This window comes from Pseudonaja textilis, chromosome 1 (assembly GCF_049901715.1).
Source record: "Pseudonaja textilis isolate UNSWEBS1 chromosome 1, rPseTex1.2, whole genome shotgun sequence".
Classification (NCBI taxonomy): domain Eukaryota; kingdom Metazoa; phylum Chordata; class Lepidosauria; order Squamata; family Elapidae; genus Pseudonaja; species Pseudonaja textilis.
Window position 1 is genome coordinate 58,298,928 of NC_141990.1, and position 26,360 is coordinate 58,325,287.

General features: G+C 36.3%; 1 protein-coding gene across 2 annotated transcripts in view; it reads right to left on the minus strand.

The window, feature by feature from the left end:
* DNAH8 (dynein axonemal heavy chain 8) overlaps positions 1–26,360 on the minus strand; it is a 121,169-nt gene that overhangs the window by 42,383 nt on the left and 52,426 nt on the right. For both annotated transcript variants that reach the window (XM_087921592.1, XM_087921595.1), the window contains 18 exons: positions 23,549–23,736; positions 21,966–22,052; positions 21,692–21,799; positions 20,707–20,841; positions 19,757–19,918; positions 14,685–14,931; positions 13,973–14,214; positions 13,746–13,886; positions 13,272–13,509; positions 12,458–12,600; positions 11,549–11,683; positions 11,180–11,302; positions 9,124–9,337; positions 7,870–7,979; positions 7,083–7,246; positions 5,250–5,442; positions 3,181–3,303; positions 1,309–1,439 (listed from right to left, as the gene is read on the minus strand). In XM_087921592.1, coding sequence (XP_087777718.1) covers positions 1,309–1,439; positions 3,181–3,303; positions 5,250–5,442; positions 7,083–7,246; positions 7,870–7,979; positions 9,124–9,337; positions 11,180–11,302; positions 11,549–11,683; positions 12,458–12,600; positions 13,272–13,509; positions 13,746–13,886; positions 13,973–14,214; positions 14,685–14,931; positions 19,757–19,918; positions 20,707–20,841; positions 21,692–21,799; positions 21,966–22,052; positions 23,549–23,736 — 2,884 coding nt within the window. The remainder of the gene's footprint in view (positions 1–1,308; positions 1,440–3,180; positions 3,304–5,249; positions 5,443–7,082; positions 7,247–7,869; positions 7,980–9,123; positions 9,338–11,179; positions 11,303–11,548; positions 11,684–12,457; positions 12,601–13,271; positions 13,510–13,745; positions 13,887–13,972; positions 14,215–14,684; positions 14,932–19,756; positions 19,919–20,706; positions 20,842–21,691; positions 21,800–21,965; positions 22,053–23,548; positions 23,737–26,360) is intronic.

Below are 26,360 nucleotides of genomic sequence, written 5' to 3' on the forward strand. Positions count from 1 at the left end.
TTTTTTTCTTCCTTTGCTGGTACTTTGCTTGTGTGGAGTGACCATTCAAAGTTACAATGGCACTGAAAAAAGTGACTTATGACCATTTTTCACACTTACGACTGTTGCAGCATCTCCACAGTCATGAGAAGCCAGGTGAGGAGATGCGTGCCTTAATGTGAGTGATGTCCAGCCAGTCACATGACCACCAAGCCACACCCACCAACTAAGCCAGGCCCACAGAACCGGTTGTTAAAAAAATTGAATCCCCTGGATTATGTGTTAAAAATAAGCCAAATTTAAAATTAAACTTGGTTTCAGAATATCTGCAAAGATTCTCCATCATCCAGGTAGAGTTGAGTCATGCCAACTGGATCTTTTTTTCTTTTTTCTTTTTTAAATGTTTTGCTGCTTATCCAAGTACCGGTAGCTTCTTCATTCTGAGCTATTGACAGTTCTGGGATATTTTTATGCAAAAAAATGTTCACCATCTTAGGAGAAATTAAGGTTATCCTTGTATAAATTAAGCACAAAGCCATCATGAATCAGCTGTGAACCAACATTATATTAGTCATATTAGCATTCTGTTTGAACTATAACTAGCATCTACTGACTGCATTGTCTCACTGATGCTTTGTAATACTTAACCCTGCAGCATAGCCTCAAAATATATGCCAAATCCTGATCTTAAATAGGTTGAGTGATTATCAATCAATAATCGTAGCAATGCGATCAATTTAAAATGTAATAACTTGTCTGCATTATAAGGATGCCAGTAAAAAGTTATCATATGCAAAGTATCAATGCAGTTAAAAGAATTCATGAATAAAAGAAAATCTGTATATTTCTTAATCTGAAAGTCATCATGAATGAAATTAGTTTTTTGTTTATCGCTAGATGGCATATAGATGGCATAGAAATATTTTAGTTTAATATACTGTAATTCTTACATTATAGTTAGTTGTACAGTTAGCCAGATATTAGACTGTATTTGTCATTTTTATCTAATTATGAAGTCCTTCCCAAAGATCTGGGATAGGCACCATAGAAGGAACTTTCAGGTCTTTTATAGGTATTTTGCCAAGTGCCATTTGAAATGATGTTTTATAGGCAGAGGGCAGGACAAGAATTCCTCCACGTGCCTAGAAACTCTTTCCCCAATTATATCATTAAAAAGATATTTGGTTTAATATGACTCAATAGTAGAACATATAATCATTAATGTAACAGTGGTCCTGTATACACGTTAATACACACAATCTACCTTCATCACAAATAGGAGCCTCTAATTCTGCATGCAATCATTTTGGTTAAATAAATGTTTCTGACCTTGTTAAAGTTATCTGAAAGATTCTGTATCCAGCTATAAAAGAAGCAAGCCTGGAAAGACTCTGTTTTCCAGAACCACCAACTCCTACGAGTAAAGCATTTCCACATGCTGTCCGAATTATTCGGGAGATCTACAATATTCAAAGAAAAAAAAGGACATACAGTGTATGATAAACTCATTGCATAAGGATGGAAAAGTTGAATCATAGCCTAAGTCTATTTTTAAAGATTTTATTTTATTTTGTTTTCTTCAGGATGTGCGATGGGAAAATAAAATTAGAACTCCATTTTAGCCTCAAAACAAATGTGAGGAGTAAGTGGGGCTAGGAGTATGACTGGCTTAAAGTTACCCAGTTAGTTGCCTAAGCCAAGAATGGATTCAAGTCTCTCCTGTCCTAGCCACTACATTACAATGAATATTTATTTTTTTAAAAGGAATTTTGTCAGTTTTTAATTAATCTTCTCCAAGCAACGAAAAGAAGATAAAAAAAATTCTTCTTTGAGGATGGTGCACATCTCTGTGAGCATTTGTATATCTCAAAGGAACTTCATAGAAACTTTCTCTGAACTGTGCTGTAAAAAAAATAATTAAATTTTATTATACAATTCCAACGCGTATACAATATTTACAAAATCCCACACTGAAGTCTCCTCCACAACAGTGGTTCCCAACTATCTGGTGCCGGGAACTAGTTTTGTGGAAGACAATTTTTCCACAGATGGGGGAGGGGGAAATTTTTTTTGTTTCTCTCACTCACCTGCCACTCACCTACAGCTGTGCGGCCAGTTCCTAACAAGCCATAAACCAGCACCAGCCCATGGCCCGGGGGGGTGGGGTGTTGGGAACCCCTGCTCTACATAATTGCTTTTATGTCCCTTTGAGTTTTATAGGTAATTCTATAGCTTTTCTGCTGGTAAAATATAGACCTAATAATCTTTAATTAATACCATAATCCAAGTTAAGTACCACATTAACCTTTATATTTAACAGATTAACTAATTTCTTAAAATAATATGCAGCCTTTCAAAACAGTGTTTCTATGAAAGCTAATAATTTCCATGACAAGGTCACCTACGAGAAAGTGTTTTGCCAGTAATGGCAAACCAGGAAGATAGTCAGTACCAACATTTCTGCCAGGCTAAAAACATCATTATTGTTAGCCAGGGGTGGGATTCAAATTTTTTAACAACTGGTTCTGTGGGCGTGGCTTAGGTGGTAGGCATGGCTTGATGGTCATGTGACTGGATGGATGTGGATTGGTGCTCATGTTATTGGCTGGGTGTAGCCAACTCAATATCACTCACATCGAGGCATGCATCTCCTCGCCTGGCCTCTGATGACTGTGGGGATGCTGCAACAGTCGTAAGTGTGAAAAATGGTCATAAGTCACTTTTTTCAGTGCCATTGTAACTTTGAATGGTCACTCCACACAAGCAAAGTACCAGCAAAAGAGGGGGGGGAAAACTCCAAAGAAGTTCCAGAGACAGGAAGTCTAGTCCTACCAAGAATGTAATAAGGTTTAACAGATAGGCAGTTTCTGTAAGCAACACCAGAATATTTCCTTCCTGCCTTCCTTACAGGATTAGGCCAGTAATTTCTTCTCACAACTTCTCACAGTTCTCCGAACTGCTTAGAATGTTAACAACTGGTTCTAGGGAATAGGTGCGAACTGGTAGAATCCCAGCCATCATTATCACTATCATCATGCTATCATCACGGTAACAAGCTATTAGCTTTTGAATTCTTAATAATTGGTTTTCATTTATTTACATTATTTACTTATACTGAAATTGATAAAAGGTAGCATTGGCATAATCCAAATAAATGAACGATTTGAAATGAAGCTTACTTTTAGAGTAAAAGACACAAACCTTAACAAGATGTGTGATAGCATCTTTGAAAAACACCAGATCAAGCAGTCCCCCACGAACATTTTCATTATATTGTCTTTGGTAGAACTGTAATTTATCAGATAAAAATTCAAAAGATGGAACCTAATGGTAAAGAAAATAAATATGTTAAAACTACCATTTAAAAATAATATTAATCACCATTGCAATCAACAAATCACTAAAATTGAAAAAAAAATTATTTCCCCAAAGAATTTATATCTACACAAACAAACAAATCAACAAACAAAAGCCTAGATAGGAGGCTATATTAAATACGCATGTCAGATAAGACAGATATAAGCATGGATAAAGAGGCTATTGTGTATGGTGGTGAGATTAACAATCTGTTTCAATAAATTAACATGATTTAAAAATAAAAGATTAAAGAAAGGCAAATATAATGTAAAGGTTAAGATTGCAGGGTAACCTTGAGCCAGTCACTTTCTGTTAGTCTTAGGGTGGAGGCAATGGCAAACCACATCTGAAAAACCTTGCCACGAAACTGCATGGACCTGTCCAGGCCTTCTCCAAGAATTGCACATGATTGAATAGAAGGGGTGGGGGAAAGAATATACCACCAAATAGTAAAATCAAACATGATATAATTTATACAATTATATGATATATCACAGAATAATTAATATTTGTTATAATATTTATAATCTATACTATAATTATAGTTATTATAATCTATAATAATTATAGAAATGTCATCACATAAATGCAGAGAAATCAGCTCTGTCCAGGCATGTACCCACACTGGTTTTTGAGACACGAACTTTATTAAAATAAATGTCCTTCCCTGATTACATGATTGCATTTTGTAAACCCCGCAGGCAGCTTACTCTTATACCATGTACAATAACCTCTTTATCCATGTTTGCATCTGTCTTATTTCACTGGCCTAGCCTGGTAACAAAACATTTGCAAGCCAACCCACAAACTTGGAGATAGGACCTTCACTCTCAATTAATCCATGTACGAGGGAGATTTTGTTCATGAGATGAAGATATAGCATGAAGATGGATCAGGACCAGATCTTGAAAGGTTGTATATACCTTCAGCTCTAGTTTGATTTTCCCTTCATATTGTGAGCAGAAGCTTAACCCATGTCTAGTGATAGTCATATTCTCAGTTCATGTTATTAAATGTTGTTGCCTGGACCAGTAAAACGTGTGTGTGTGTGACATATAGAAGTGTCTATGTGTCTCTCTAAATGTAAATAGGTCATGAGTTCAAGTTCATGAGCAAGGAAAAAAATTGGCAAGAAAAGAAACCCTAATCCCTCCATAAGAGATTTTGAGATAAGACTTAAGACTACAGCCTGACTTGGGAGGCTGCCATGTCTATTATACATCCAGATAGCAAAAAATAAATTATTCATAGACACAGACAACTTAGTTTACCAGTCTTTTTCTACTAGTAAAAAATGAGAAACATGACCAATTCTTAGACTGGCTTGTGAGCATCTTAAATCCCTATAGTTGGTAGCTAATAACTATTCATTGCAAGAACGTTAATCTTAGTTCTCTTTGCATGTAATTTCCTTTCTTGCTTCTGAATGGCTGCTGTGGATCAATATTTTTTGTATCATTATTTACCAATAAATAGAAAGGTGCTCTTTGGGGAGCTTTTTCTATGAGGGGTCCTTGGTGCTCTCTGAGCTTGCTTGTTTTCTTCAAACATTTCATTACCTGCACTAGGTAGCACTGATGATGTTACCTAGTTAGGATAATGAAAAGTTTGCAAAAAAACAGCCAAGCTCAGAGAGCACCAAGGACCCTTCATTTCAACCCTGAGCTACAAATATTCTCCTTTATTGGAACTTTTTCTATCTTTGGAAGTACCACTACCAAGTGCAATTGGCTCTAATCTTGAACATTATAGAGAGTTATTGCAGACTATTTATTATGCTGGAATGTAATGGATACACTTCATGCAGTTTTCAACTATGGATTTTAATTTTATGTAACTCTATTCATTACATTTTTGCAATTACTCATCCTAGACTCAAGAAAAGATATAAAAATCAAAATCTGTGTAAATACCGCTTCATAAACTTTTGGTGCTTCAAATACATAATCTTCTGGTTCTTCACCTGTTGGCTCAGGCATATCCCGCAAAAAATCTACAAAATATGGTTCAGCTGAAACTAGTGGTAGTAAGTCTTGATCCACATGTTCTTCAATTACTCTGCCAAAATTTCTGTCAAACCATTCTTCATCATCTTCAGTAATAAATCTGCAAGAAACGAATTTAGTCATTATAAGTGCAAAACTCCCACTAATTTTGGATTAAATAACTATCTAAACAAAATGAGAACAAAACCATTTCAGTGATATTCTTATCATTCTTAGAACTAGGTACATAATGTATTTCTGAATGAAGCCAAAGCTACAATTTAGAACGATATTTCATCATGAAGTAAACTGGTATTTTTAAAGTTATCTTATGAACTATCTTGTAATACAAAAGACAACAAAAGACAACAGTCTCATCCTTTACTTAACTTCAACAGTCCATCTGTGTTTTCCTGCCAAACTTAAGAAGTAGTATTCTCTAGCTCAGTATTTTTCATTGCTGGATGCAGGTTGAAGTTCAACATCTTAAAGTTGGCAGGGTTAAAAAATATTATTCTAATTTGTGATGGATCAAGTGATGCTGTCTAGTTTGCCTACTTTTCTTCATTTCGCTGTATTGTAGAAAAATGTCTCCCTTCCAGATACTGTTCCCCTTGGTAGAACATACCCTTCTTTAATTACTGGTTACTACCCTCCATGGCCATTTCATCTTGGGCTACAGGACCAGTAAATCACTGTTCACAAAAAAATAATAATCACAAAATAGCATGCCAACTACTCTTGTGTGAAAACTGAGTTTGATCAAATTCAGAAACATTTTACTGCATAACAGTTCATTTGTTCTTTTAGACTCCTACCCCAAATCCAGTTTAGAGGAACCAAAATGGAGTCTTCGCTACATCTGAACTTTACATACTTCCTGTTACATGGCAAGAGGCCATCCAGATCTTCCATGGGTCTTGTTTTCCTTTGCTCTGGTGGCCTAGAGATGGAGCTCTCGCCTCACAATCAGGAGACTGTGAGTTTGATCATAGACAGAGACTAATAATTGGAATAGACTCTCCTGCTAGAGCAAGGGGTTGGACTAGATGACCTCCAAGGTGCCTTCCAACTCTGTTATTCTATGAGTGCTTTCAGCACCACTGGGTGTCAATTTATCCATGACACACAAATCTAAATGGGAACAGCTCAAATTCATCTCCTTGGCCTGTGGTATAAAAACAACTACTGATTGGCAGCTGGAAAGGGCAGAGGTGGAAGAATATTGAAAAAGGCCTTCTACTTTCATCACCACCACTGACCTTCTGGAAATATGGGGTTTATTGCCTTTTTTTAGCAGTTCTGTTATGATATAAAATATCCTAAATCTCTATGTCAAGTCTCCTTACACCAACCTTCTGAATACTAGCCAAGTTGAAAGAGAGACAGAAAAAACGGAGAGGAGAAGACGACAGTTCAAAATTCCTTCAACATATGAAGCCCTCAACAGTTTTCCCTATGATGGAAAAGAACGATAATAATTTTTTAAAAAAATGTCTTTTAAAATGTCTAGTTCACTCACTGCAGAGTTAAAATACATATGTTAGACTCTGCCTGCTCATTCACCTCTTTTTTCCCTAACATATTGCCAAAGTGACTTGTGCAGGGTGTGGGTTCACTTTTGTGAAAGCACAATGAAGCATATCTTTGCAGCTTTGTTTTTGTAGCTTTGTTTTGCAGTTCCAACTTCATCTTTGGAATCTGGATTTCAAAATGAAAGCTGAGTAGAAGGTGGCTGATTCCTTTAGTAAATAGTCATACCTGTCAGCAATTACGCGTGTGCATTCATGTTTAAATAGAGCCAGTAGTGTATGAATATCAGTACATTCTTCTGATTTAATTGTTAACATCCCTTGCCAAATTCTGGAAAGATCACGCAGGTTGAAGATATAATGAAATTTAGATGGCGTAGGCAGCATCTTTATCTATAACAAAAATATATATACATGTACGTGTATTTGTGCAAGTTCTCCTAATGCAGAAGAACATGTACATAGGTTCCCATGTACAATTGTCTTCCTTAAACACTAGCATAAGTACAATGTATTCAGAATATTTTAAACTATTGGTACATGGGAAACATAACTTACCTGTGAAGTTCCTTTTGAGTGAATTTTCCTTGACTACATACTTGTGTATTTCAATTAGAGGCTGGTGGGACTGGTTTTAGATTTATCCCTGTCTAGGATGAAATTTTTATTTTTCGCAGAGCAACCATATGAATAAGGCTTCTTGTATAAATTAAAATAAGGGGCAGGCCTTATTCTCATTTTAAAATTTAAAAAACAAACAACTCTTGCAAGAAAAAATAACAAAGAACAGAAGATAATGAAGAATTTTACAATACTGCATAAAGCCTAAGAAATATTTATATCTTAATGGACCAGATTTTTCTAGCACCTGACAAAATTATTCTGGCACTTTCTACCTTTTTATGTTCAGATAAGAAAATTGAATTAAATCAGACACCTATAATACATAAAAATAGATTTTTTCGATAGCACTTCTAAATAGTGAATCTCTTTCTAGTAAGTACTGATTTTAATACCTTAGTCCATTGCCACAATATTCTACCAGCGGATACCAATTTCATTATCTTATCACTTATTTCAGGCTTGAAATTTCTACATGCATGAAAATATCCACAGCCAATTATTCCTGAAAAATAATAGCACAGTTTTAGCTTTAACATTTTCAAATAAGAACAGCTTTAAATCTAAAGTTTGACTGCATCAGTGTCATGCAGTCATCTCAGGTATATGGAGTTGTAATTTTTCTGATTTTCTCTTAGCTGTATAGGATTGTAAACACAGAGCTTAGTTAAAGGACATTAGCCCACAATTACAAAACTGGTGAGATTAAATATGATAATAAGTAATCGTCTGTCTTGTAATAGATTTTTTTTTACTCTCTTTGATCTCTTCGACTGCAATGATAAACTCCTCTCTCTGTGGTTTTATTGCAGTTGTTAACATTTGGTTGCAATCTTTCCTAACTGTCAGCCTTCCAAATATTTTGGATTTCAACTTGCATTATCTGCAGAAGCAGGAGAGCTGCCTCATATAATGTGGAAACATTCCATTCAAAAACAGACTGCTTGGTTTCTCTCTGGCCTTAGAATGTAAATTCTCCAAAGGACTGGACAAAGATAGCAAAATATAGAAGCAATATGAATCCTCAATCATCTATGGCTGAAGAATCTATATTACAATGTCCTTGAAATAGCTCAGCTATTAGTAGGAAACATTTAGTTCTAGAGAATTTGTCCAAGTTATCATCCAAATTTTTGGACTGGGTGAGAATCCAAATGGTGTAATTTCCTTGCAGCAAGATCATTCATATGGGTACAGACTTATTTCTTTTTAATTCTGCTGGAGAACATTCTTTAGATCACCTCAGCAGTAATCAATAAGTTTGTAAAATAAAATTAAATAAAAATTAAACAATAGCAATAGTAATAGCATTTAGATTTATATACCACTTCACAGTGCTTTACATCCCTCTCTAAGTGGTTTACAGAGTCAGCATATTGCCCTTAACAATCTGGGTCCCCCATTTTACCAACTTTGGATGGATGGAAGGCTGAGTCAACCTTGAACTACTCAGAATCGAACTTCTGGAGTGAGCAGTAAGTAAAATTATTAACTAGATTAAATATTAATGCCCAACAATTTCATTCCATGCACCAGCTTACATACATATGGCTTTAGTTTTTCTAAGGAAAAGAATTATCCACTGATTAAAAAAATATGCATGAAATCTGTTGGGTTCTACTTAAGATTACAGAGAAAAATGAGAGTACCAAATATTTTATCAATGGAGGCATTGGATGGAAGGGTGCAGTTAAATACAGTAAACTGCCTCTTTAAGCGTTGTGGGATGTCATTTCGACCTCCTCCTGGGTGAATCATCGCCGCTATAAGCTGCACGTCAACAATTGTAGTAAAGTCTCCAGGTTTGTCCAAACTATACATTCCTTCCATTTCCATCATCTGACGCACTATTTCATTTGTCACCTGCACATTTTTTTTTAAAAAAAGCAATGGATCATTCTTTCAAAAGAAAAAAAACACATATTTTTATTCCACTTCAGATACATGGCAGAATGTGGTTTAAGTGTACATTTACATTATATGCAAAGTATCATATCAACTAAAATGAATAGAAACAACATGGGATGAAAGAAATATTTTAACTTTCAACAGCAAAAATAATTAATGCAGTATATACAGTAAATGAAAATAATTTCAAAAATGACCATTTTTATTAACAATAAAAACTGCACTAACCCTTTATACTGAGAACATTCTTGTTATCTAATTCAGAACTGTCCACAGCAGATACATGGAATCCACCATCTCACGGGTGTCAAACTCAGTGAGTCATATTGCCATCACGTGACATTTTGCAATGCCCTTTCACAGAACTGGGGTGGGTGTGGCTAGAGTGTGATGCATCTGGGCCACGGGCCACCAGTTTGACACCCCTTCACTATCTGCTCTGTCAACTCCTTCGGCTTTTTCTGAATCCTTCTCCCTTATACAGAATCCATCGCCATTGCTCATACATGTAGATTTTTGAAGACTTGATCTCTGCCCAAACAATACCTGATAAGAATCCCAATGTTCAGAAACCCTACATTTATGATGGTCCACAGGCTTTTCTCCTGAGCACTCCAGCACAGAACGTTTTGGAATTCTGAGGAAAACTCTTTTTTTTCACAGAAGCGGAGAATTGTTGCTCCTTGAATCTTGCAGCAAGGAAGAAGTGGTCAATGCCTGGAATGCACTACCTGACTCTGTTGTTACATCCTCTAATCCCCACTCCTTTAACCTCAAACTAACCACTATTGACCTCACCCCATACCTAAGAGGTCTGTAAGGGGCATGCATAAGTGCACCATCGTGCCTACCATCCCTGTCCTATTGTCTCCATTTATTAGTACTTATTTCCTGTACTCTTATGTTTATACTTATACCTATTATCATGTAAGTGATTTGACAAAATGAATGAATGAATGAATGAATGAATAAATAAATAAATAAATAAATAAATAAATAAATAAATAAGGCAGCCTGGTGGGACTATGGTAGATCCAGGGGCTTCATCTCCCCTAATCATGTAAATGGCATAGTTGTAAGGGGCATTCTGGCATATGAATTGAGTTTGGTTTCTTATCCATGGACCATCATGAAAATAGCTCTTGAAGATGATGGAAAATTTCTCGCAATTCTAACTATCTTATTGTTAAGGGATGAATTTGGGGGCTTTTAAAATAAAATACGGGTGCTCCTTACTGCATTACTCTTCTATTCCCAAACTGGGTTCCATTTCATTGTTTACACTTAATCAAAGAATGAGTATTCAGTTAAGATGCTGTATTGCTGAGCTCCTGGTTTCTCTGCAGATTTAAAACCCAGTACAACATCTATCTGCATACATATGAGCTCACAGATCAGCTGCATATGTAGGAACACCATTAAAATGCAATCTATGTATCCCTGTCACTCCTGATTCATATAAGGGTTTCACTGCCTAAAAATGTCCTGCAAGCACGTCAAGAAAAATACATGACTTGACTGCTTTAAGAATATGTACTTATTTAATAGACAGAAGTTGTTATTCAGTTGTGGTATTCTGTTATTCCCTACTCAGGCAGAACATTATGATCAGCCCACAATTTTCCTAGACTGATTCTTAAAATACTGTTTCTAAGCAGTGCTAATAATTTTATAACGCAATCAGAAAATATTGTTAAGATGGGGAGTCTTCCCAAATAGCTTATTTTTTAAAAGTATCATTTTTATTAATAAATCATTGCTTACTTGTATAATTAGAGACATTTGTTAGAACTGTACCTGATCTCCCCATTCATTTATAATGGGCATGTTAATGTCATCAATGAATATGGTCATTTTTCTTCCCCCTGGAGGTCCATAGGTACTGCCCATCCGCTTGTCCACATAACTTTCTATTGTCCTCTTAATAATTAAACAACACAAAAAGTAAAAAAAAAATGAAGCTATTTTTCATTGTTTGTTATATGTATATGTAATGAGTTTTAATTTAAGCTAACCAATTAGAATTATGCAAGCTTTGAAATAATTTATAATCATTGCTGGAATATTAAAAATAGATGTCAAAATTTTGCCTTTTCTTTAGGTTATTTGAAATAGTTTATATAGAAACAGATGGTGTAGAAATAGCTCATAAAATTGACAGTTTACCTGAAACATTCCAGGTTCTGTTGCTGAAGAAAAATTTAAACTTTTTGATAACTGTTCTTCTGGGTCATATTTTTTTAAATAACCTTTAATCATTACAGTCTTTGCAGTTCCTTGTTCACCAATGAGCAAAACTGCCTGTAATAATTTTAGTATCATTATTTTCACATCCTTATTTTATATATAAAAACCCCTTCAGTTCTGCCCCACCACAAATTACACACTTAAACTCAACAAAAAAAGCAATGTGATTTTGCTGTCTTGTTGCATTATATATTATATTTCTGATTTATATTTGGGACTCAATGAACTGGAGCTTAAACCATTTCACCCATAAAAGAGTTTTAGGATAGTTGTAGAAACACTGGTGAAATATGTTACCCACTTTGCAGTGCACACACACACACAGATATACATATATTTCGATAGCTAATAAAACCATTTTGGCATGGAATGTTATGTGGAAAGACTGTTATGTGAGAGAGAAGATGAATGGAGTGTCTGCAAAGTAAGAAAAAGAAATACAAGAATTAAAAGAAAAAAAATATTTTCTAGATAGACAAGGGTATTTTTATTCATTGGAGAATTATTTGGAAATATCTCCACAGACAAAATAGGCAATGTATAGATACAAATAGAAAAATCAAATAATTAAATTACATTGAGCACAAATGTGTCAATCACACCTTCCACTTCTAAAAATTAAAATTAGGAGAGAAATTATGAAAAACGCAAATAGACTTTCACAAACCATAGTTTGGAAACATGAATGGCAGGTTCACCCAACATCTTAAGGCAAAGCTAAACACACTAGTGTACATTAGGAGAGCTTAGCAGAATGTGTGCGCATTATATTCAGTGACAAAGTAGCATCCCAAGAGTTCATAATTGGCCAATAAAATATGCACTCACTTTGTGTTGCTTTGCTATTGTATCCATCAAAAATTGTGTTCTGACATTGTCTACATTTGGAACTAGAATAGAAGAATATTCAGGAATACTGTCAGTCGGATAAATATATTCCTGAACCTTTTTATTCCAGTGATCCCAGTCACCTAAAATGGAGCATAACAGCAGAAAAACACTAATTATTTCTCTTCTTTAATTACTATATTAATCAAAATATCTGTTAAGAAATTAGACATTCTATGAAGTGGCAGCTCAATAGGCTTGAAGAAATCAAGGTCTCTCTTTTTTTCCCCTGTCAGATCAATATTCAGGCAGATTGACCAAAATAAGGTCTTAGAATTAGGTGAAATCCAACAAAAGCTAGTGGTGAGATAATCTGTAATCAACAAAGTGTTATTTTTGGAAAACCTTTCTGATCTCTGGTGGGGGTATGAGGGGAAAATGGATAGTAACATTAATGAAGAATATTATTTTTTTTCTCTTTGGCGAGCATGCCCTTTGGTGAGTAAACCTTTGCCATTCAGAACTATCTAGCTGTTTCTAAAACAAAACGTTGGGAGATTGGTTTGTAAGTTGCCTCCAGCCACCCAGTTACTGAGGTGGCATACAAGTCAACAAAGTTAATGAAATAACTAAATCAGAATTGACTCATCAGTAGCAATTACTAATGTACAAATAGAAACCAGCCAAATAAATGAGGGTGCCAAAGTTAAATGTTATAGGCTGAATAAGCTATAAAAAGATAACGTTCTCTGCTAAACTGTACTACAAATATCAGTTTTTTAAAAAGTAAACATTGCACTAGGCTATCACTTACCATAATCACTGACAAAATACTCATACATTGTATGTGATCCCTCTTTATCAAATGTTGGCAAATCCAATTTGCTTTCATGGTTTCTCAGGAAAGCTTCCAACTTCTCCCTGCTATCCAGCTCTAAAAGGGATCCTAAACTCCACATTATGCCAAAGACAAATAATTTGTGAAGATGTGCCAGACATACAATGCCACCTTCTTCCTTAGAGGGTATCAAGCCTTCCAAAAGATTAATAGACTGAAAATATTTTAAAAAGGAACAGAGAAGAGAAAAGGAGAGAAGTAAGATTACCTGGAGTACAATCTAATATGAAAATAACTGCAGATTCACATAATACATTTTGCTACTTACACGGAAAATAACAAACTTGTATTTAATGCACCTCATATTTTCCAATAGCCTTGTCAAGAAAAGATTTCTGTGTATTTTGATAGCAATATGGCATGATTTTGTTAGATTTATTAAAAATATACCTGCATGATATAGTTACATTCTAGCAATTCCATTTTTGGAAAAAGATTCAGTTTCATGTAGGTATATGCTGCTTCAAAAGCTTTGTCATATAGACCCAGTAATACATCTGCTTCTTGAGGTGTACGAGTCTTCAACCATCCCTGTGGTGGGGAAAAACAGGGAGAATGCCAGTCAGCTGTCCCACAATTTAAAATTATTATTTTTTAAATCCTCTCTGAAAGCATACCTGCAATATTGGCCTCCAGGTTAGAGCAGAAGAACTGATGTACACCATACCCATCCTGGAAACTGTAGCAGGAGAAGCATTTTCAATATTGTGCACTTCAAAGAGCAACTTGCAAGTAGGAGCCATTGGAATCCTATCTCCATTTGCTAAAGTGAGTGTCTTATTATCATCAAGCACCGAATTCAGATTTTCAATCCAAATTGCATCTACAGGACCATCTAGAATCAGAAAAATATTCTCCCCTGGAAATAAAATGAAAAAGTTTACACAAAGTCAAAATTTCTTGTTTGGTTAATAAGCTCATCTTCATCGTCCTCATTATCATCATTCTGAAATGCGTATCTAATGTTACAATTTGACTACATGCTGCACATTTTAAGCCCTACTGCAATCAGATTCAGGTCTTTTATCCATCCAAGTACTAGCTTTTCCATCCAAAGCTAGCAAGTACTAGCTTTTTACAGGAACATTTTTTTCTCTAAAAACTGAAATAAAAAACAATTCGTATCATAGAAAAGTATAACTTTTCATATTATCTTGGTTCAAGTGATATAATTCCTTTGGGGAGGAGAAATATCAGTATAAATAAAAACAGAAGAATACTTTTAATAGGAAAGTGATATTCTGTGATTATGTTGCTAGTTATTTCTTTATTTCAAAATATTTGTACTTTGCTCCAATTTAAACAGACTCTTCAGTGGGTTTATCATACCTTTCTTGGCTTTAAGTGTTTTTCGCCACAAGGTAGAGAAAATTCCATCTGTCCAATCATTTGTTGCTGTATCCAGTTTGCCAAACATCTGAGGAGCTGTAATAGCTTTTGGGTTCATGCGCATTTCTCTGTGTGGATATCCACATTCTGTCATTGCCCTCATTAATATAGTGATAACTGCTGTTTTTCCAGATCCACTTGGTCCAAGCGTCATCAACCCATGGCGTACTTTAGAAGTTTCATATAACTAAAGAAGGAGAGGAATGGAACCGGATTATTGGACTTGCTTTCATAAAATAATTTCTCTGGCACCTTGCTGTCTATATATCCACATACAAATACCCATGAGAACCTCAGAAATATATATATATATATATATATATATATATATATATATATATATATATATGTGATCTTTGGTTGTTCGGGTTTTCTCCCGCGTAAGATTCAAGTATCTAGGCAACGCTTTCGATGAAGTCTCATTCATCATCTTCAGGCTTCTGTCTCCGGCTCTGTGCTTCTCAGAGTAATGTGAGATTGTAGCTGCTTCCTCCTTTTAACTGCCAGTGGGGGTGGGACTTGATTGGGTGGGGGCTTGGCTGTGTTCTGATTGGGTGGGGTGTGTTCTCATTGGTAGGGGTTTTGGCTGTGTTCTGATTGGTTGGGGGTTAGCCGTGTTCTGATTGGTTGGAGGCGTGTTCTGTTCAGGTGGGGGCTTGGTTGTGCTCAGGTTAGTCTTAGTTGCTGGGGGATTTGAGCTGGTGAGTTGTGATCTTGCTGTTTGGCTTCTAGTACGTGGTCCTGCTGCATCTTCATAGTGGGTGTCGGTTTGCTTCATGTATGGCTCAGAGGGGTTTGAAGTGGGTAGTGATGCAGCTGCAGTGCAGCTTCTGGTCCATGGTCGTGTCTCATTTTCTGAATGGGTGGGAGTCTGTTTTCTATATGCAAGTGTGGTGGTGGCATCTTGTGTGGCTCTCATGGGTGTGGGTCTGGTGTCCTTCTTCATGTTAGGTACTCGCCTGTTCATGAGGGCGGGTTTCCAAATGGCTGGAAGGCGGGAGGTGTCATCTCGTTTGTTCATGCTGTGTGGGCGTTTTTCTATCTCTATGGCTTCTCTGATTATTCTGCTGTTGAAGTGTTCGGTTTTGGCGATAGTTCTGGTATTTTTAAAATCAATTTCATGTCCTGTGGCTTTGAGGTGTTGGACCAGGGAAGAGGTCGCTTCTTCTTTTTTGATTGAGTTCTTATGTTCTTCAATGCGTGCACTTATTCTTCTGTTGGTTTGTCCAATGTATGTGGTAGGGCAGGCAGTGCAGGGGATTTCGTGATACTCCTTGGTTTTCTAATTCGATTTTGTCTTTGGGGTTTCTTAGGATGGTGGATATTTTTCTGTTTGTGCAGAATGCTCTTTTGATGTTGTGTTTTTGGAGGATCTTGCTAATTTTGTCTGTAGTGCCTTTTATATATGGGAGGAGGGCTTTGCCGCTTTTCTTGTTCTCTGTCTTGGATTTTGGTTGGGGTTTCTTTTTGGATTAGGTGGGTAATCTTCTTTCTTTGGAATCCATTGGCTGTAAGTACGCTGGTGAGAGTGTGTAGTTCGGTTTTTTGGTGTTGTTCATCGGCTAAGCATTTTGTTCTGGAGATGAGTGTCTTGGCTACGGAATTGATCTGTGCTGGGTGATGGTGTGAGAGTGCATGTAGATAGCGGTTAGTATGTGTTTTCTTCTGGTAGATGGTGTGTCCTAGGGAGCCATTGGATCTTTTGTATACCAAGACATCTAGGAAGGGAAGTTGATTGTTGGCTTCTGTTTCCATGGTGAATTGTATTTTGGGGTGTAGGCTGTTGAGGTATGTGAGGAAGTTGTTCAGTTTTTCTTTCCCGTGTGGCCAGATTATGAAGGTGTCATCTACGTATCTGAGCCAGAGTTTGGGTTTGTGGTCGTATTTTTCTAGAGCTTGTGTTTCAAAGTGTTCCATGTAGAGGTTTGCGATGACAGGTGAGAGGGTGATCCCATGGGTGCTCCTTCTATTTGTTTGTATTTTTGTCCATTGTAGGTAAAGTATGTATTGGATAGGCAGTGGTTGGTTAGATCTAGGATGTGCTTGGGGGTTGTATTTGTTTTGGATGGCTGTCAAGGCTTCTTTTATTGGCACTTGGGTGAAGAGGGATATGACATCGAAGCTTACTAGTAGGTCGCTAGGTTGTAAGTTTTGTTTCTTTATGATCTCGATGAACTGGAATGAGTTTCTTACGTGTGAGTTGATGGATTCTGCATAGGGTTGTAGTTGTTTGGCGAGGAATTTGGCCAGGTTTTGTAGAGGTGAGCCTATGGAGCTGACTATTGGTCTGAGTGGGGTTCCTTCTTTGTGTATTTTGGGGAGACCATAAAGCTTGGGGCATCTGGATGATTTTTCTCTGGGTATGATTCCTTGCTGGATTTCTTCACTGATGGGGAGGCTTTTATTTTGGATTTGGTAGTTTTTTCTAGGTAGGTGGTGGGGTCTGTCTTTAGGGGTTTGTATGTGGGGTCTTGGAGTAGGTTGGTTAGCTTGGTTTGGTAGTCAGATGTGTTCATAACCACTGTCGCGTTGCCCTTGTCTGCTGGTAGGATTATTATGCTGGTGTCTTCTTTCAGGTTAAGTAGTGCAGTTTGTTCTTCTTTGGATAAGTTGCTTTTGGGTGGTTTGCTAGTGCAGAGGATGTTGGTGATTTCGAGTCTGATTTTGTTAGCATCATCAGGGTTGGTTTTGGTCAGGCTGGTTTCCACTCCGCATATGATGGTTTCTGTGGGGATGTGTTTGCGAGCGACAGCAAAGTTGAATCCTTTTGAAAGGACCTTGGTTTCAGCTTCAGTGAGGATCTTGTCTGAGATGTTGTGCAATGTTTGTTTCATGTGTGGCTGTGGGGGAGGGGGAGTTGGTTTCTGGCATAGTTGTAGTTTCCTGAGTTTGTTGGTGTGTGTGTCTGTCTTGAGGGTGGTCTGTGTTTCGGCTCTCCAGACAGCGAGTTGTTTGGATTTGTCCCAAAGTAGAGGGTGAATCTTGTTGCTGAGTCTGAGGTGGAGTGTGAGGAGATCTTTGTTGATTTGGTCTAGGAGAAACCTTTTCGTGTGAAGTTCATTTCTAATTAGGGCCAGTTCTGTTCTTTTAAGGATGCGTTTGGTGGCTGCTGTGTTGGTGTGGAATTTCAATTGGAAGCTTGTGGGAATTAAATTTTGATCTCGGCAGTTGCATAGGAATGCAATGGATTCCAAAGAAAGAAGATTACCCACCTAATCCAAAAAGAAACCCCAACCAAAATCCAAGACAGAGAACAAGAAAACGGCAAAGCCCTCCTCCCATATATAAAAGGCACTACAGACAAAATTAGCAAGATCCTCCAAAAACACAACATCAAAAGAGCATTCTGCACAAACAGAAAAATATCCACCATCCTAAGAAACCCCAAAGACAAAATCGAATTAGAAAACCAAGGAGTATACGAAATCCCCTGCACTGCCTGCCCTACCACATACATTGGACAAACCAACAGAAGAATAAGTGCACGCATTGAAGAACATAAGAACTCAATCAAAAAAGAAGAAACGACCTCTTCCCTGGTCCAACACCTCAAAGCCACAGGACATGAAATTGATTTTAAAAATACCAGAACTATCGCCAAAACCGAACACTTCAACAGCAGAATAATCAGAGAAGCCATAGAGATAGAAAAACGCCCACACAGCATGAACAAACGAGATGACACCTCCCGCCTTCCAGCCATTTGGAAACCCGCCCTCATGAACAGACGAGTACCTAACATGAAGAAGGACACCAGACCCACACCCATGAGAGCCACACAAGATGCCACCACCACACTTGCATATAGAAAACAGACTCCCACCCATTCAGAAAATGAGACACGACCATGGACCAGAAGCTGCACTGCAGCTGCATCACTACCCACTTCAAACCCTCTGAGCCATACATGAAGCAAACCGACACCCACTATGAAGATGCAGCAGGACCACGAACTAGAAGCCAAACAGCAAGATCACAACTCACCAGCTCAAATCCCCAGCAACTAAGACTAACCTGAGCACAACCAAGCCCCCACCTGAACAGAACACGCCTCCAACCAATCAGAACACGGCTAACCCCCAACCAATCAGAACACAGCCAAACCCCTACCAATGAGAACACACCCCACCCAATCAGAACACAGCCAAGCCCCCACCCAATCAAGTCCCACCCCACTGGCAGTTAAAAGGAGGAAGCAGCTGCAATCTCACATTACTCTGAGAAGCACAGAGCCGGAGACAGAAGCCTGAAGATGATGAATGAGACTTCATCGAAACGCTTGCCTAGATACTTGAATCTTACGCGGGAGAAAACCCGAACAACCAAAGATCCACATACAAATACCTCAGAACCTCAGAAAACAAATATATATATATATATATATATATATATATATATATATATATATATATATATATATATATATAAAATCCGGAAAAAATATTTTATGAAAATATTTTATGAAATATATATAATGGAGAAAAATTTCAGCCAGTAAAAATTGGATACCACATTCTACCCTTTTGGCCTTTGTCTGCAAATGCCATAGAACATGATACAGTACATAATAACTCCCTGTAGCATCAATTTGAAAGGAAATTTATAAATAGAATGTTCCTGGGAAATAGAACACTGATCTTGAAGGGTGCTAAATCATAAGAGGGTCTGTGAGTTCATATCAATTTACCCCTTCAGACCTTACAATTTCCAGAACTTTCAACCAAAACGGCCATTGGCTGATTACTGCGGGAACTTTATTCCTAAATTATCTGAATGAATCAGGTTATTAGAAGTGGAGGAAAAGGGGTGTTATATTTCTTTCTAGTAAAGTTATATTTGGGTATGGTTCCTGAATATTAATAACTATACACGTAATGTAAAATATGTAGTCTTACCCTTGATTTATTTGAGAAGAGGCTCTCAAACATATTCACATTGCAACTATTTTAATTAACTTAGTTTTATATTCTACACTACTGTCTTCTGAAAGCCTAAAATGTGTGATGCTATACCTGTACAAGTTTAAGATTCCAAGGAGGATGATTAATCAGTCCTGCCTCGTCAACCTGATTTGCAACTGCTGCTTGAAGATCAACGTAAGTATTACTATCCAGTACCAGCCCAGGGAAGAGATCATTGATAAGGCTAAGAAACAAGGGCTCATCTTCATCTACCTGGGTAACAAAAAAAAGTTTTTAAACATAAATTGTTGACTTGTGGGAGGGAGTAGCAACAGAACATTCAAATATATATTTCTTGTGAGCTTGTGAACATAGAGACCAATCTAGATACAATTTATGAAGGTCAATAAATTATATGGAAGTACTGCATAAATTCCAACAACCTGATTCAGTGGGGTTTCAATATTATTACTTTCTGTGTAATTTGCTTAATTTATTGTATGCAAATCAAGTAACTATATATATGCACAAGAGAGTATGCAGTCAGACTGAGAACCACATACTTCTAGAGAAGTATACAAGAAGCTTACTAAATCATTTTTATAATTACTCTAGCAATGGGAAGTTTAAACAGCTTCCAGTGTATTTATAGCTTTTACAACATTTCCTATTTCACTGACAGAATAGTTTAAATTACACTTTACTGTATATTTCTTCTTTTACCAAAATTATCTGCTGGCTTCCCTGATCAAAATTAAAATTATGGCTCTGGGTAGAGGGGCTAGAAGTTTTCTTGCTCAAAATCAGCCTTCAAAATTTTATCTGGATATATAAATTATTATTCCAAATCTTAAATACAATAATTAACTTCAAAGAAAATGATGCTTTCATGAATTATTCAGTGGAATAACTGATTTATAAATAATGACAGTTGTCAAAACATAATTCTAGAGCATCATATTGTTTTCATTTGAAAACACAGTTCAAAGCAATACTAAAAAAAAATAACAAAAACATCGCAACCAGACCAATACCAAACACTGCAATGGATACATTCTTACAAGTTTTGAGAGGTTCATGTCCCTGAGACCTCTCATAACAGTACTCATTTCACTGTCATCTGGTCTTGCCCTCTTCTGAGATCCAAGAGTTCTAAGCACCGAAAGGATATTTCTTAACCCAAAATCATAATGAACCTAAAAAACAAAATAGATGAATAGATTGTGCGTGTTTCCTTTCTTTAGTAATGGCATTCACAGAATTGTGAACATTTGAAAACTGTAAAACCTATTTTCTATTACAGATAAGTACTTCAATACAAGCATATACATTTTATACATTTTAAATTTTAAAATGTTTTTAAATTTTAATTTAAAAGTACATGTAATCCTCACTAAAAAAAAACAGTTGTTTGACAAACATTCAAAAGGATCATGGCCTTAGTAAGAATACTTTACAGCTTATAAAGCACTTTCAATCATCATAAAATATTGTACTGTCCCTCCATGGTCATATGACCACAATTTGCAGTGGGTTTTTTTTTTTTTTGCTACTTTCCTGCAGAAAATGACAAAAAAACCCACCACCTTTGAATGTGTTGGGTTTGCTTAATGACCACATGGTTAATTTAATATCATAAAAGTCATAAAATTTAATCTTGTCATGATCAGCTTAATGAGTGTCTCAAATTATGACCAAAATTCTTGGCCCAATTGTGGTTGTAAATTGAGATATATATATATATTGTTCTACTGATTGTTGTACACTGTGTTTTTGTAAGATGGGCAGGCATATAAATGTGATTATTAAATAGATAAATAAACTGGGTCTGGGGGATTGCCAGTTACCAGCATGATAAAGGAAGACTTATAAGGAAGGTAGCCCAGACTCATCTAATTATGAACTCTATAGCAATAGGCCAAAATCAATTAGGAAAAGCCTTGATAAGTTAGATTTGCATATTTATTTTTATTACTTAAAAGATTCTGATTGAATTGTTCTCTGTTAGCTATGATCACTTTTTGCCCATGGCTAACTAAATATTACCTGCTTAGTAAGCTGTTCTTCACAAAGCTTATACAGAACAAAGAATTTCTGAGCCAAAATGACATTATCAATAAAGCCACAGCTTGCAAGTTTCACTCTCATGATGATCTGAAATGGAATCATACAGATTTAAACAATTAATCAAAAGTAGGGGGGGAAGAAAACAACCCAGGCTATGATATAAAGAAATATATGAGGGTTGTGGGATATAAAAGTGATGCCCTATAAATTTAAAATAATACTGCATGACAATATGGCACAGTAGTAGCACTACCTGTCTATCTGGAACCATCATCGCAACAGTTCTAAACTGAATTTTCAAGTTTTCTGGTAATTCCTGCCGCCCAGCATAGCCAGGATTCTATGAATAAAAGGAAACAGAAATAATTCAAAGCAGTTGGACTGATTTTGATTATATCAAACCATAGGCTATGTTAGCTATAGTGCTTCTTATTTCAAAGTCAGCTTGGGGGCATATCCTTGCCTTTCATGCAAAAGACTCTGGTCTACTTGAATTCACAGTGGACAAGTGCAATATATATTACTTTATATGGATACTAGACTGAACTTCCTATCTGTTTCCTGATTGTGAGGGAAGAAATAGCATTTACTCTTGTCATATCCAGGAGCATGGTGCATGGATTCCCATATTCCCAAACTTTACTATAGCGACAAAAATAGTTTTGGAAAATAACAGTCTGAACATGTAGTTCCATGCACATGTTCTGTTTTTATGTGACTGAAGACAGAAATGCCCACCATGGGACTGTTATTCTATACATTTGAAAAGATTATTGCCACATCTCAAGAATTCTCAGAGGAACTCCCAACAGTCTTCTCTGTACAGAGAACTTTTTAATTTATGCAAACATCATGACTAAAGGGCAATAAGTGGAAATTTAAGAGCAGTTTTCACGTGCACATCTATTTAACGTAAACATTGCTGTCTTTTTGATACTAATTTTGCCTAAGTCTTAAAATTGTTAGTTCAGATGTAACATCTGATTTTCACATAGACATGGTTGCTGGCTATTTGCCAACAGTCATTCCCTCCATTAAATCAAATTCCCCACTTCTAAACTTATGTGCATGGAAGTACTTATCAGCCCAAATGGTTAACTTGATTCTAACACTGTAGCTTGTAGTGGTTTTCTGATCAGATCATATTAAAATGTCACATCCCAGATAAATTTGACTGCAATTCAGCTCTCTCATTCTAAATGAACAATTAATCAAGTGTTATTTGCAAAAATTTAAGCACAGCACAATCAAGTAATGAAAGGGGAATGAAAATAATATTTAATAGACCCTGAACAGATATCATCTTGCCAGAAGATAAACAATGTCCTCCCTGAGCCAAAGTATTAGATTTCAAAAACTCGTCTACAGAGAAAATTCTTAAAACAGATACCAAATGAACCTTATTTGATTAAATATTTGCATTTTATGGAACTCCCTAGTTCTCTGGAGAAAGATCTGATGCTAGAAAAGGTGGAATGGAAGAGAACAAGAGAATAACCAGCAGCAAGGTGATAGATTCAATTACCGAAGCACTGGCAATAGGGACACTGTTGGAAGAGCTGAAGGACCAGGTCAGGAACTGATCAACATGCAGAAAATCTATCTGTGTAGTCACTAAGAGTCAACAATGTCTTGATGGCATGTAAGCATTCAGTTTTATGTGAGAAATAAAATGTAGCTGTAGCTATAGCTATCAATTTCACAGCTTGTAAGATAGGCAAAATAATTAATGAAACATGAATTTATTTTCAAGTAAATTGTATAACAAATGTATGATTGATTTTCTCTCATTAATAATTAAAAAGAACCTCTACACTCTTATCACAATAAATTTACCATTGTCAGAAAAATTCCAAACTCAGGGTTTAAGTCCACTACATCTCCATCCGAAAATATGAACTGCTTTTTCCTTTCTTTTCTTGCTGTCAAAATGATGTAAATTTGTTGAGCTGCTACTGACAAGACGGGTAATTCAATTCTGTTAAATTCATCAAAACATCCCCAGGAGCCTGATTGTGCAAGACCTGAAACAGGAAATGATTTATTTTTCAACAGATTACAACTTTCCCGTAATTAATGTTTCACGTTCTTACCATATTGGGGCAGCATCTCTTTTTCCAGAAAGAAATATGAAGTGTCTGAACCTGGATATTATAATATCATAAAAAAGCAAATCATCTGGTAGTGTCACCCATTAGTAGGGTAAATGTTGGATGCCATTCAATAGCATTTGGAAGCAATACTACTAAATCAAGCATAATACTGCACAGGCAACATATTACAAACATTGAAAAACATCTGAAAAAGATGTAAGAGGAAAGATCTATGATAAGATTCTCTATTAGCCCCATTCAGAGCTACAGTGAGAAATCTTTCCCTCTTTTAGTTGGGCTGCTGACTTGTGAATAATCTACTTCTGCATTTACAGTACAACTGTTCAGGGCAGATAGCTTACATCGCTATGCAATCACTTCCATGATAGCTGGAACCTAACGGTTTAGGATACAGCTCACATAAAAACTATTTTGGTAGATCTAGATTGCATCGCTAGTAAAATTAGGAGAGATGAGGGATTACTTATCTGCCTCTGTCAGAGAGTGTTAATATTCAAAGGTAATACTTGATAAGAAATTTTGTTTCCAAACCAAGCTAGTGTACACATTGATTTGAATATCTAACCTTGTATAATGCTATGTGGGAATGACCTTGGAAGATGGGAGGAGGGGAGAGATGCTGTCTCAGGAGTGATAAATTAAGAGATGCCATAGGCTGCATACTGCATAATAGGCAGAGAAATCTCAGAAATAAACCTCACTAACTTATCAGGCTGTAAAAGAGTCATTGGGAGATTTGCAGTATCAGACACCCAAGCTTCTGTTAATGAAGCTTTATAATAAAAGTAGAGTTAGTTCATCTGGTCATGATTCCTGTCTGATCTGTCTGGAAAGCTTAACAACCTGCAATAATATGAATTCAAAATGACCATGGATTTCAAAGATATTGACTCCTAGATAGATATATAGGTTGCAGATTTTCTAATCATGGTTCTGTGCCACTTTATCAATAAACCTTTGTCTCTAATCTAATCTGAAATGTTTTTCTGTAGAGTCTACAGATAAAATGACTTTTAAAAATGCTTGGTACTATAATATTATCTTTCATGCATGAAACAGCAATTGTGGGCATTGTACCTTTCTGAAGTTATTTCAATCAAGGTAATAACTAAAGTGTTAAAATTCTAATTATAAAAAAATATTGCTTACAACTATAAAGTACAGGATCATAATCTCCCAGTGGATTTTAATTTTCTGTTGCATTCATCTAAATCTTATGTAATATGTATGCTTACATTTCTGTAGGTTTCCATGAAAACTTTTTTTGATTCTGTGTTTCTAGTTTATTCTGGTATTAACAACCCAATGTTATTTGACAATGTTTACTCAAAAATAAATCCAATTTAACTTCAATTGTATTGCTCCCAGGAAAGAATTCTTCATTAAGCACTTAGAAATGCAAAACCTTTCTTGTATAGAGTAACTTCAAACCCATTCAACCCATGATTATGGATATTACATTGCAAATTCTTCAGGTTTTCCAGTTCTTCTTGGAAATGCCAAATATTGAATCTGAGACTTCTATTTCCATTTTTTCTTTTTCCCTTTCCTTTCCTCTCTTCTCCTTTAAAAAAGACTTTAATTATTCTTCACCCTTAAAAGTGGCTCACTTAGTTTTCACCAAAGACCAACTTATGAAACATGAACTAAGAAGTCTATGCTCATAGACTTATTAAAACTGCACACATAGGCTTAGCCAATGAAGATTATCATGCTTAAGGCTTTGACTGAAATTGAGGAGATATAGGAAGAGGTTGTGCAGTTTCTGGTCAGAGACCATTACAGTAGCTTGACTATCTTTTGTGGTGAATACATAGTAATGTAATGTAATGTGGTGAATACATATAATTCTTACATGTCGGGGAAAAGAAAAAAGTGAGAAGACGTGAGATAATATTTAGAATTGTGGGTGGTATAAAAAGGGAGCAAGGGACAAAATGTGTCTAGTGATGTTGCAGTGCAAACCCTGGCATTTATGAGCTTGCTGATAATGTTGGAATACAAATACAACAAGCAGATCATAACAACATTTGTATCGGGATGACGCAATGCAAATGTCATGTTTCCATCACTTGAGTCTGTAGCACTCATTTAGGAACCAATGCATTTAATTTGCATTCAAATATATTTAAAACAATGGAAAATGAGAAAAAGTTACTATATATTTCTCACTAAGATTGTTTAAAGTGATATGATAATTTTGAGCCATTAATAATTATTAGGAAAAATGTAGTGTGACCACCTTTATGTAAGTGCACTACAGAGGTGGGATGCTACTGGTTTGGCCCGGTTCTGCCAAGCTGGTAGCACTGAAGATCAGCTGAGATCAAACCGGTTTTCTCAGACAATCTGCTGTTGGGCCCATCCACTCATCTGGACTCCCATACTGACCTTTTACGTCCTGCTTTTGAAGCACAGCTGCTTTGTGTGTCAGCTGTGGGAGACACAGGGAGCACATGCAGGATTGTGGAAGATGAGTAGGAAAGCTTCTGAGCATGCGCAAAGCACACATTTGGTGCATGCATGCATGCAAA